The sequence below is a fragment of the Hyperolius riggenbachi genome, chromosome 3 (assembly GCF_040937935.1).
Source record: "Hyperolius riggenbachi isolate aHypRig1 chromosome 3, aHypRig1.pri, whole genome shotgun sequence".
Classification (NCBI taxonomy): Eukaryota; Metazoa; Chordata; class Amphibia; order Anura; family Hyperoliidae; genus Hyperolius; species Hyperolius riggenbachi.
This window is the reverse complement of record NC_090648.1, coordinates 496,634,624-496,648,182: the sequence shown is the minus strand read 5'-3', so window position 1 is coordinate 496,648,182 and position 13,559 is coordinate 496,634,624. Positions and strand designations below refer to the sequence as shown.

General features: G+C 46.3%; 1 protein-coding gene across 2 annotated transcripts in view; it reads right to left on the bottom strand.

Moving 5' to 3' along the window:
* The window catches only part of RMND1 (required for meiotic nuclear division 1 homolog), an 84,580-nt gene that overhangs the window by 66,552 nt on the left and 4,469 nt on the right, over window positions 1–13,559 (bottom strand). For both annotated transcript variants that reach the window (XR_011030101.1, XM_068273095.1), the window contains exons 2-4: window positions 11,992–12,391; window positions 4,926–5,034; window positions 2,405–2,480 (exon numbers count right to left, since the gene is read on the bottom strand). Coding sequence is in view for 1 of the 2 variants with exons in the window: in XM_068273095.1 (XP_068129196.1) it covers window positions 2,405–2,480; window positions 4,926–5,034; window positions 11,992–12,378 (572 nt within the window). In the remaining variant the exon portion in view is untranslated. The remainder of the gene's footprint in view (window positions 1–2,404; window positions 2,481–4,925; window positions 5,035–11,991; window positions 12,392–13,559) is intronic.

The window sequence follows — 13,559 nt, the reverse complement described above, 5'->3', positions numbered from 1 at the left end:
AATATATAAAACAAATATCCCTCCAAGGCAAATAGTGTGTACTGTTGGTGGGTGACAAGCATTACTTACCTTAGGAGGGGGCTGCACTCTAGCCCCCATCTGTATGGGCGGTGCCGGTGTCATATTTTCCGGCCAGACTCCAAGGTACTGCAGTTTACAACGCCTGTGGTAACAGCATCTGGCTCCCGGCCGGGAGACATACTCACATTTAAGCACTACATCTCCTGCCATGCATTGCGGTGGACGGAGATGCACGCTATTGCCGAGGGCGCTTCAAACTGCTGCACCTGCAGATCTAGATGGAGAAGATGGCAGGGCTAGGAAGCAGCCCCCTGAAGGTAAGTATTAATCACCATTAAGGGGTTTTTCCCCTTTAGGACCAGAGCAATTTTCACCTTTTAGTGCTCCTCCCTTTCTTTCGCCAATAACTTAATCACTACTAATCACAACAAAATGATCTATACCTTGTTTTTTTCGCCACCAATTAGGCTTTCTTTGGGTGGTACATTTTGCTAAGAATTATTTTATTCTAAATGCATTCTAATGGGAAATGTTAAAAAAACAATTGAAAAAAAATCACTATTTCTCAGTTTTCAGCCATTATAGTTATAGAATAAAACATTCGGCTGTGGATAAAAGCCACACATTTGATTTGCCCATTTGTTCCGGTTATTGTAACATTTAAAATATTTCCCTAGTACAATGTATGGTGCCAATATTTTATTTGGAATTGGTGCATTTTTTCAGTTTTGTGTCCATCACTAACTATAAGTCCATATATGCAAATTTAAAGAGACACTGAAGCGAAAAAAAAAATATGATATAATGAATTGGTTGTGTACTATGAATAATTACTAGAAGTTTAGCAGCAAAGAAAATATTCTCATATTTTTATTTTCAGGTATATAGTGTTTTTTCTAACATTGCATCAGTCTATAATATGTGCAGATTACACAACACTCAGCATTCAAAATGATTCTTTCAGAGCAGTCTGTGAACTAATGACCTCTCCTCTGCCAGAGGAAAAGTAAACAGTTCAATAACACTTCAGATAATAAAAGTCAGATAACAGCCCTCTCCACGACTTTGAAAGTCGCAGAGCTTAATTGCTTTTTTTTGCATAGAGATAACAACTAGAGTTTCTTAACTCTTCCTGTACTGGAAACAATTAGACTGATGTATCTGATCTTAATATTTTATTTCTTAGCTGTACTACACATACAAATCATAATATCATAATTTTTTTTCCGCTTCAGTGTCTCTTTAAAGGACTTCCGAGGCCAAAATCCGGCCCCCAAATGTAAAAAAAGTTATCTACCTGTATGACTTTCTAAGGCACGGAGGACGCCGTCCGCGCCCTCCGTGCCGTTCCGCCGGGTCCCCGCCTCTCAATACGACCCCGAATGGCTCCCGACCCCACGGCCAGGGTCGGGCTCTGCTGCCTGTATAAAGATGGCCGCCGACCCTGGCCGCGGCTGCGCACTCCGCATGGCCGCTACTGCGGCTGCGCAGCACTAGGGCCAACCCCCCGATCCACGCTACAGGAAACAGCCTGTTGCGTGGATCGGGGGGTTGGCCCTAGTGCTGCGCAGCCGCAGTAGCGGCCATGCGGAGTGCGCAGCCGCGGCCAGGGTCGGCGGCCATCTTTATACAGGCAGCAGAGCCCGACCCTGGCCGTGGGGTCGGGAGCCATTCGGGGTCGTATTGAGAGGCGGGGACCCGGCGGAACGGCACGGAGGGCGCGGACGGCGTCCTCCGTGCCTTAGAAAGTCATACAGGTAGATAACTTTTTTTACATTTGGGGGCCGGATTTTGGCCTCGCAAGTCCTTTAAGAGTAATATATCCGATTGACATACATATTAAAAAAATTCAGTCACTGAAAATTGTATTAGGGTACTATAGAAAAATATGGGAGGTAAGGAGTTAATTTTAAATGTTAGTGTAGTTTATTTAATTTAAAAAAAAAATTATGTAGGTGTAATTTTACTATTTGGCTACTACAAGTACACGAACAGAAAGTAATGCGTGGATGTGTTACTTCTTAGTTACAATGACCTCAGGAATCTCATTGATGCCGACGATCATTGACACAGAGACTTAGATCAATGAATCGGTTAGGTGTTCCCATTTACTGATCTCTCCTCTAACGAGCGGCGACAAGTACCCACGCGGGAGTGATCGTCGGCCTTCCGCCACAGTAGACGAGGATCTATGTCCCCGGGACTTCAGTTGAAGTTTCCCAGGACATAGATATACTGCACAAGGTGCAGTGAGTGGTTAATTTTTGTCAGCCCCAAGAGCTTACACTATTTACAAATAGATGTAATATGCTTTATCATATCAGTGCTCAGGTCTGGCAAGACTAATGTGGAAATTGAGAATGGGCAGAGTGGGTGGAGTTACCTGAAGAAGAAAATCATTCCAGAGTCGCCATCTTTAGCAGTGTTTGCTGTTCCCACCAGCAGTACATTAGACGCATCTGGAAAGGGAACACAGTAATTAACGGGTGATATAACCGTATGCTGCACAGTTAAGGAACAAATAGAATGCCACAGGGTAACCGCAGGTTTCTAGTAACCCAGGCTACATATATATCCCACATGTGGCCTGTATCGATAGTACGATAATGTTGTATTAGTAATTGTGACACTTTTCTATGTTTCATAAGACAGCAGCAAGCTGCGTTTTTTGGACAGGCCTTATTCTGCCCTATGGAGAGGTGTGTGTGTGTGTGTGTGTGTGCGTGTGTGTGTGTGGGGGGGGGTTGGGGGCAGGAGGAGGAGCTTCATCAGGAAGTCCAATGATGGATGGCCGAGTATTATCCAAACCACTGAAGAAGAGGCCACCAATGGCAGAGGACAAGTATACTTTTTATTAGATGTTTTTATTGGATTCAATGTTTAGATCAAATTTAACCTCTAATCTATTAGAAATGTTTTATAAAGTATTTCACCCTTTAAATTTTCACTGCACTAACCTCATGCCCTCATGCTTATCTGATGCACTATCTGATGAAGGGGACCCTCCCTTAGTGATAAAGCAGAGAGCAGCTGTACACACGCTAGATATTTGACCAAGGCAGCATTAATCGATCGTCTCTGCCAAGGATTATCCAGCGTGTGCGAGAGGCTTATTATTACATACTGACATCACTGAGCTTCTAGTACAGTCCTAGCAGATATGACTTGGTGGGGACACCAATTAAACATATCAACTGGTGGCTAAGAAATGTGAAAGATATAAACAGACAGACAAGTCGGCAATAAAGAAGCACTTAAAGAGGACCTGAACTCAGAACTTCCTCTCTGCTTTAAAAGATAAGCAACAGCATAATAACCTTTACAGAAAAAAACATTTCTTTGTTGCAGCTAATGTTTGCAATAAATCTGTGTGTGTCTACTTCCTGCTTTCATAGAAGCAGACATAGGGTTAACATCCTGTGTTCACCAATTAGCTGCTCTGCCGAGGAAGCCAGCTGCCTCAGCTGAAAGATCAAATTACACTTGTGAGTAGTCACAGGTGAGGGAGAATTAGACAGGCTGAAATCTCTAAATACACACAGGGTGGATTTCTTGATGTTTTCTTCTGTTTTATGCAAGAGTTCAGGTCCACTTTAACCCCCTTGGCGGTAATCCCGCCCTGAGCATGGGCTCCGCTTTGTGTGCTGAGAGCGGTAAGCCTGTGCTCAGGACGGGCTGGCAAAAAAACCTGCGTACGCACACTTCCTGGGTCCCGCGCGCGATCAGCACTGCGCAGTGGGACCCAGGCTTCTCTCCTCTGCATTGCTACCTCTTCCCAGGCCGCTAGGATCCCCTCTGTCCCCGCTATTCTTCTGGGGACCCGGCGGCCAATCAGTGTGGCGGTTGCGGCGTGAGCGGGACTAAATTTAAAGCGGACCTGGGACATTTCCTCACTGGAATGCCAAGAGCTGGGTGAGTAACCTCTCATTTACTCTCTGCTCAGGACTCTGCATAGGGAAAGAGGGAGGGAGGCGCTCGGGGAGGGAAGTGACCCGCCATTCCATCCTCAGGCGCCTGTAGGCACGAGCCTATAGTGCCTTATGGTAAATCCAGCCCTGTGTGTGTGTACACGTATATATACGCATATGTATGCAGCCTGCACCAACTTCTGCCTGGATTTTGACTACTCTTTACCTGCCTTATTTGTACAGTTTCACAATTTTTTAAGTTTATTCATCAATTTAATTCAACAAATGTGTGTTCTAGTCTTTTATTTATATGTAGAATGTCTACCAGGCTTTTATTCTGGCATATTTTGGTAAGTTATGACTTAAAGAAAACCTGTACTGAGAAAAACGGCCCCTGGGGGTACTCACCTCGGGAGGGGGAAGCCTCCGGCTCTTATCGAGGCTTCCCCTGTCCTCCTGCGTCCCATGGGGGTCCGGCTGTGCCCCTCCGAACTTCGGCGATGGAAATATTTACCTTCCCGGCTCCAGTGCAGGCGCAGTAGCGGCGCTGCGCTCCGAAGTAGGCGGAAATACCCGATCTCAGTCGGGTCCGTTCTACTGCGCAGGTGCAAGTCTCCGGCGCCTGCGCAGTAGAGCGGACCCGACTGAGATCGGGTATTTCCATCTACTTCGGAGCCGAAAGCTGAAACAGCGCCACCGCTGGAGCCTGGAAAGGTAAATATTGAACAGGCTGACGTATTTGTCGGGCCGGCTTTGATGGGCTGCAGCAAGACCCCCGTGGGACAGAGGAGGATGGGGGAAGCCTCATTAGGATCCGGAGGTTTCCCCCACCCAAGGTGAGTACCCCCCAGGGGAACTTTTTCTAGTTACAATGTCTCTTTAAGAATTGGAGGCCTAAAATTCTTGAAAAAAAAATGTACCGCTTTTGACTCATAATTCCAGACAGGTTACTCAGCAGATCAGAATATTACAGTATTAGTAATGGTAGCCGGGTACCTCGAGGCAAGCTGGGCAGCTCATGGTATCCGTGTGACACCAGGTCATGGCACAGAGTACCCATGTGGAACTCATCGGCAGCAGCGAAAGCCTTACACAGCATCATATCCTGCGTCATATAAACGGTAAGAAAAATGAGCTGTTACAAATATACGCTCCACACAACAGAACACCCTGATCTGTACAACCCCGAACTGATCTGCACAATCTCACACTCTGATCTGTACAATCCCGGACTGATCCGTACAATCTCACACTCTGATCTGTACAATCCCGGACTGATCTGCACAATCTCACACTCTGATCTGTACAATCCCAGACTGATCTGCACAATCTCACACTCTGATCTGTACAATCCCGGACTGATCTGCACAATCTCACACTCTGATCTGTACAATCCCGGACTGATCCGTACAATCTCACACTCTGATCTGTACAATCCCGGACTGATCTGCACAATCTCACACTCTGATCTGTACAATCCCAGACTGATCTGCACAATCTCACACTCTGATCTGTACAATCTCACACCCTGATCTGTACAACCCCGAACTGATCTGCACAATCTCACACTCTGATCTGTACAATCCCAGACTGATCTGCACAATCTCACACTCTGATCTGTACAATGCCAGACTGATCTGCACAATCTCACACTCTGATCTGCACAATCTCACACTCTGATCTGTACAATCCCGGACTGATCCGTACAATCTCACACTCTGATCTGTACAATGCTGGACTGATCTGCACAATCTCACACTCTGATCTGTACAATCCCAGACTGATCTGCACAATCTCACACTCTGATCTGCACAATCTCACACTCTGATCTGTACAATCCCAGACTGATCCGTACAATCTCACACTCTGATCTGTACAATCCCAGACTGATCTGCACAATCTCTCACTCTGATCTGTACAATCCCAGACTGATCTGCACAATCTCACACTCTGATCTGTACAATCCCGGACTAATCGGCACAATCTCACACTCTGATCTGTACAATCCCGGACTGATCCGCACAATCTCACACTCTGATCTGTACAATCCCAGACTGATCTGCACAATCTCACACTCTGATCTGTACAATCCCAGACTGATCGGCACAATCTCACACTCTGATCTGTACAATCCCAGACTGATCGGCACAATCTCACACTCTGATCTGTACAATCCCGGACTGATCGGCACAATCTCACACTCTGATCTGTACAATCCCAGACTGATCTGCACAATCTCACACTCTGATCTGTACAATCCCAGACTGATCTGCACAATCTCACACTCTGATCTGTACAATCCCAGACTGATCTGCACAATCTCACACTCTGATCTGTACAATCCCAGACTGATCTGCACAATCTCACACTCTGATCTGTACAATCCCAGACTGATCTGCACAATCTCACACTCTGATCTGTACAATCCCAGACTGATCGGCACAATCTCACACTCTGATCTGTACAATCCCAGACTGATCTGCACAATCTCACACTCTGATCTGTACAATCCCAGACTGATCGGCACAATCTCACACTCTGATCTGTACAATCCCAGACTGATCTGCACAATCTCACACTCTGATCTGTACAATCCCAGACTGATCTGCACAATCTCACACTCTGATCTGTACAATCCCAGACTGATCTGCACAATCTCACACTCTGATCTGTACAATCCCAGACTGATCTGCACAATCCCACACTCTGATCTGTACAATCCCAGACTGATCTGCACAATCTCACACTCTGATCTGTACAATCCCGGACTGATCGGCACAATCTCACACTCTGATCTGTACAATCCCAGACTGATCGGCACAATCTCACACTCTGATCTGTACAATCCCGGACTGATCGGCACAATCTCACACTCTGATCTGTACAATCCCAGACTGATCTGCACAATCTCACACTCTGATCTGTACAATCCCAGACTGATCTGCACAATCTCACACTCTGATCTGTACAATCCCAGACTGATCTGCACAATCTCACACTCTGATCTGTACAATCCCAGACTGATCTGCACAATCTCACACTCTGATCTGTACAATCCCAGACTGATCTGCACAATCTCACACTCTGATCTGTACAATCCCAGACTGATCTGCACAATCTCACACTCTGATCTGTACAATCCCAGACTGATCTGCACAATCTCACACTCTGATCTGCACAATGCCAGACTGATCTGCACAATCTCACACTCTGATCTGTACAATCCCAGACTGATCTGCACAATCCCACACTCTGATCTGTACAATCCCAGAGATACGATTTAGATAGTATTTTCCTGTTTTAATTTGACTTCTTTCAGCTTGTTTTTCTCTGCTTCATTTTGCAAAAACTATGACATTTTTATACAATAGTTTTTATGTTTTTTTCACGGATCTGAACTCAAAAATTCCTCTCTGCTCTAGTGATGATCGCAATCTGCTAATTACGATTACGCAAAACTACGCGTAAATTTTCGCAATTATGCATACATGTAATTACAAATTCGTAATTCAATTGACTTTGTATACTCATTCGTAATTACGCATGAATTTACGCGTAATTTACTTGTAATTTCGTGCCGACTTTGGTGGTGAATTGCAAAGCCCCCATACATGCTATTGCTACCAAAATTGCTACATATGTTAAAGAGAACCCGAGGTGGGGTTCTGACAATGCTATCCGCATACAGAGGCTGGGTCTGCCTATACAGCCCAGCCTCTGTTGCTATCCAGATCCCCTCTAAGTTAACCCTGCGCTCTGCTATCCAACATAATACAAGAAAAAGAAGGGGCGCTCTAAGCTTTCAAGTTGCAGTATAGAGTAAGCTTCCAGGGCAGGTCTCACCTGTTTAAAGTTTGGCCAGTACAGCGTACACGGCCACGGTTAGCGTCTGTCCCTCTCTGCCAAGCCGGGGACCGAGCTCTCCAAGTCCTATGGGGCGGATGTGACGTCACTCCCTCCTGCGTATTTTCTGGATGGTAACCATAGGAACCAGGGCTCGCTTCCTATACAATGGCACAGCGAGCATTCAAGTCTTACGCACTTAATAAAAAAAGAACTTTGGATACATGTCAAGTACATATAAAAGGCTGTATATGGTTTAGGATTTTATATAGTAGATCTCTATGAGATGGTTTATGTATTGTAAGCTAATGGGCTCTGTGTGAGAGCATATGGGAAATGATATATGGTTTAAACGCACCTTAGGTGTATGAATTGCTATATGGGCATAGCTGCCTTATATATGTACTTGACATGTATCCAAAGTTCTTTTGGATGACACCTTTTCATACTGATGCTCTTCCTGTGCGGGATCTGTATATAAGGTCCTGTCTATTAGGAGCATCACGACTTTTTCACCAGTATTATGAACATTATGGTTCCTAAGCCACGCCCCACACAGGACCGATTGGCTGGAATTTTATGATGCCTGTATAAAATGAACTCTTTTTTTATTAAGTGTGTAAGACTTGAAAAAGCGGAGGCTGATCCTCCGTGAAACGCGTTGTCAATTTTAATAAAATAATTTTAGCCCAATTGAGCCCTATTGTGGCTCTCTTATTACCACCATTCACCCCCATTCCCCAGCGTACAGGCGCCGCTCGCTGTGCCATTGTATAGGAAGCGAGCCCTGGTTCCTATGGTTACCATCCAGGAAATACGCAGGAGGGAGTGACGTCACATCCGCCCCATCGGACTTGGAGAGCTCGGTCGAGAGGGACAGACGCTAACTGTGGCCGTGTGCGCTGTACTGGCCAAACTTTAAACAGGTGAGACCTGCCCTGGAAGCTTACTCTATACTGCAACTTGAAAGCTTAGAGCGCCCCTTCTTTTTCTTGTATTATTTCAGTGGCACTCGGGAGCAGCCTAGCAGAAAGTGGGTGGCCTGATCGCACCTGGGGTATATCCACTACCCTGCCTCTCTCTGCTATCCAACATAAATCACAGCCATGCTGTGCGGGCTGTGTTTACATCTGTACTGTCAGTCTGCTGCTCCCTCCGCCTCCTGCATCGCTCCGGTCCCTGCCCGCGTCCCTTCTCTCCCTGCTGATTGGAGGGAAGGGACGCGGTCGGGGACCGGAGCTATGCAGGAGGCGGGGGGAGCGCCAAGAATGACACTACAGAGGTAAACACAGCCCGCACAGCACGGCTGTGATTTATGGGGGACAGCAGAGCGCAGGGGGGGCTTAGGGGGGATCTGGACAGCAACAGAGGCTGGGCTATATAGGCAGACCCAGCCTCTGTATGCAGATAACATTGTCAGAACCCCACCTCGGGTTCTCTTTAAGGAGAATTTTGGGTACAAGTCAAAAAATTTTTTTCCAAAAAGACCTTGTAGTTTTTGAGAAAATTGATTTTAAAAATGCAAAGAAAAAATGGTTTTTAACCTCCTTGGCGGTCTGATTCTTTCCAGATTTTAGGGTCTAAAAGCGGTGCAATTTTTTTCCACTCTTTCAGACCCTAAAACCTGAAAAAAATCATTCTGGCAGGGAGATCTGCAGCAAAATAAAAAAAAAAATGTACCTTCCTGGGCTCCTGTGCTGCAGTTTTCTCTTTGCCCACAAGATGGCGCTAATATACATATAAACGAACTCTATATTTCTCTAATATAGAGAACTTCTTTTTCAATATTAGCCCCGCCCCCGATGACGTCACGCTGCCACCACCGCCCTGCTGCCACCACCACGGCTGCGCTGCTCCAACTGGCTGCCGGGTCCCCGGAAGAATAGCGGGGACATGGGGGATCCCGGCGGCCAGGGAAAGACCCCACACTGCCGGGGAGAGAGGCTGGAGTCCCGCTGTGCAGCGAGATCGCGCGCGGGACTCCACAAATTCAAGTAAGGCTCTGCAATGCATACCCCGACCTGAGCTCGGGATCACCGCTAATAGCTTATTTTTTCTACCCCGAGCTCAGGTCGGGAAAACCGGCAAGGAGGTTAAACCTAGAAAAATGAGTTTAAAAACCATTTTTTTTTGGTATTTTTAAAATCGATTTTCTCAAAAACAACAAGGTCTTTTTGAACAATTTTTTTGGTAACTTGTACCTGCTGTTCTTCTTAACATATGTAGCAATTTTGGTAGCAATGGCATGTAGGGGGGGGGCTTTACTATTAACCGCCAAAGACGGCATGAAATTACGTGTAAATTACGAATGAGAACAATTAACTACAAAATTGCCTACACTATTCCTCCAAAATTTTGTATTACTATTATGATGCGTAATTGCATATTACGATACGTAATTACACATGGGCGTAATTTCTGCTCATCACTACTGTGCTCTGAAAGATAAGCAACAGCTTACCGTATATACTTGAACACAAGTTGATCTTGTGTATAAGTCGACTCTAATATTCAACCCTTTTAAGCTGGAATTTTGTACTGACTCAAGTATAAGTCTACCCAGCAAAGTTAATAGCTGTACTTGGGGCTCAGGAGGGGTTGATGACTGCACTGCATACAGTATTGCAGCCATTAACCCCTCCTGTCCCTTAAGTGCAGCCAATAACTCCTCCAGACCCCTCCCCCTTCCCTTTCCTTGTTAATAGTTGTGGCCAGGACTTTCAGACCTGTGTTTTCTTGGCATTTCCTTAGTATCACTTACCACAGGGTACATTGCTGCAAATGGGAATGTCACTATTAGTACACACATCACTCAGTGTACTCAGTGTTGCCTGTGACTCGCATATAAGGCGACCCTTATACTTTTATGAAGTGAAACAGACCTAAATTTCTAGACTTATACTCAAGTATATACAGTAATAACCTTCAAAGAAAAACATTTCTTTGTTACAGCTGATACCAATCCTGCAATAAATCTGCAGTGTGTCTACTTCCTGATTTCATGGATGCAGGCATAGGGTTGACGTCCTGTGTTTGCAAAATAGCTGCTTTGCCGAGATTCCTGAGTTGACACCGCTGAGAGATCGAATTATGGTGGTGATTAGACACCAAGAAAGGGAAATTAGACAGGATAAACTCTCTAAATACATACAGGGTGCATTTCTCTATGTTTTTCTTCTGTCCTGTGCAAGAGTTCAGGTACACTTTAAAGGGACACCGTAGGGGGGGTCGGGGGAAAATGAGTTGAAGTTACCCGGGGCTTCTAACGGTCCCCCGCAGACATCCTGTGCCCGCGCAGCCACTCACCAATGCTCCGGCCCCGCCTCCGGATCACTTCTGGAAATTCAGACTTTAAAGTCTGAAAACCACTGCGCCTGCGTTGCCGTGTCCTCGCTTCCCCTGATGTCACCAGGAGCGCACGGTGCAGGCCCAGTATGGTCTGTGTCTGTGCATTACGCTCCTGGTGACATCAGCGGGATCGAGGACACGGCAACGCAGGCACAGTGGTTTTCAGACTTTAAAGTCTGAAATTCCAGAAGTGAACCAGAGGTGGGTCCGGAGCATTGGGGAGTGGCTGCGCGGGCACAGGATGTCTGTGGGGGACCATTAGAAGCCCCGGGTAACTTCAACTAATTTTCCCCCGACCCCCCCCTACAGTATTCCTTTAGTCCCTTTAAAGTGTACCCGAGACAACATGTGACATGATGAGATAAACATGTGTATGTACAGTGCAAAACATATTCATAATCAGGCTGTTTTACTTGACTTATTATGCAGCCTGAAAGAGTTAATTTCTAGGCATGCAAGTGACAGCTTCTGTCTTGTCGGTACCTTGTCGGGAATATAGTAAACATCACTAATAAGCAAATTACAGCCATAAAAGATTTCCTGGCAGAATACTGCTTCTGAGAGCAGATGGAGATACAATACTTGAAGTATTGACCTTTTTCTAACTCTGGGACACATAACAGGCTGCCACTGAGCAGAGGCAACAAAACATTCAATCTAGTTTGTAAATGTTTAAATACAAAATAAAACCATGGGCTATCTAAAAAAGGGTCATTTTTAGGAGTAGGAGGATAAATACAATTGTTTATCTCTTCAGTTTATTTTTAACTTGGGTTCACTTTAACGGATAATTAATTTTAAACTAAATCCCTATTAAATAAATATGGTGGCAGCATTGAGAATAACAAGGGTACATTAATGAGGGCTTTACCTCCGTGTGTGACGGCCCAGGCTGTTTGGTCCGGGAGGGCTGTCTGGTCCTCGAGGATATTAGAGGCCTGTTCGGCATGGGCGTGGCTGTAGAATTTGAAAAGAGTCTATTGGCTGACGTCCCATTTGCTGTTATAAAACAGCTATTCCATTTTTGTGACCCGAATACTGCTTTCTGTTTACATTCGTAAATATCGCTGATTTTACTGTTGGAATGTCCTATGCTGGTTGTATAATAATGTCTGCTGACGACTAGAGAGAGGTCGGCCCTCTCGCCGGAAGCAAAGAGTTTCCGCTTGGGCCCACCTTTGTAAAGCGGGCTGTGTAGGCAGTGCGTCCTGCAGGCTTGCGTGACAAGCGATGACGATTTCCGTAGCAGCAAGCCCATCTTTTCTCGGGAACTGAAAAGAAATGAGCAGATAGTTATTGTTCAAAAGATGTGATGTTACATGAAAGCAAGACTGATGAGACGGGGGGCTGCTAGAGGTTAAAGGATACCCGAGGTGATGTGTGACATGATGAGATAGACATGTGTATGTACAGTGCCTAGCGCACAAAAAACTAGGCAGTGTTCCTTTTTTTCTTTCTCTGCCTGAAAGAGTTAAAGAGACACTGAAGCGAGAATAATTCTCGCTTCAGAGCTCATAGTTAGCTAAAACGCCGCTATCCCGCGGCTAAACGGGGGTCCCTTCAACCCCAACCCCCCCCCCCCCCCCCGCAAAATCAACGACCAAATTGGTCGTATATTTTGCTGCTCCTAGAGGCAGGGCTAACGGCTGCAGCCCTGCCTCTAGTCGCGTCTATCAGCGGCGCATCGCCGCCTCTCCCCCGCCCCTCTCAGTGAAGGAAGACTGAGAGGGGCGGGGGAGAGGCGGAGATACGCGCGTTGGGCAGGGCTGCGGCGGTTAGCCCTGCCTCAACCAGGAAAAGATCCCCGGCTGTTCGGAGGGGATTTCGGGGGGTCAGGGACCCTCGTTTAGCGGCGCGATAGCGGCAGTTTAGCAGAGGCACATATGCCCCTGCTAACTATGAGCTCTGAAGCGAGATTTATTCTCGCTTCAGAGTCTCTTTAACCCTCCTGGCGGTATAAAAAATTCCGCCAGGAGGCAGCGCAGCAGTTTGGTTTTTTTTGTTTTTTTTTCAAATCATGTAGCGAGCCCAGGGCGATCTCCGATCAGGAAATCCCGTTCAAAGAACGGGATTTCCTGGAGGGCTTTCCCCGTCGCCATGGCGACAGGGCGGGATGATGTCACCGACGTCATTGGGAGTCCCGATCCACCCCTCGGCGCTGCCTGGCACTGATTGGCCAGGCAGCGTACGGGGTCTGGGGGGGAGGCACGCCGCGACGGATAGCGGCGATCGAGGGTTACCGCCAGGAAGGTTAAATATCAGGTATGTAAGTGGCTGACTCAGTCCTGACTCGGACAGGAAGTGACCCTCACTTGATAAGAAGTTCCCCATTTTATCTCTATCTTGCTCTCAGAAGCCATTTTCCTCTAGGAAAGTGTTTTATAGTTAGAATTTCTTATCTAAGGAGAAAGGTTGTGCATTAACAAGTGGCAGTCATGC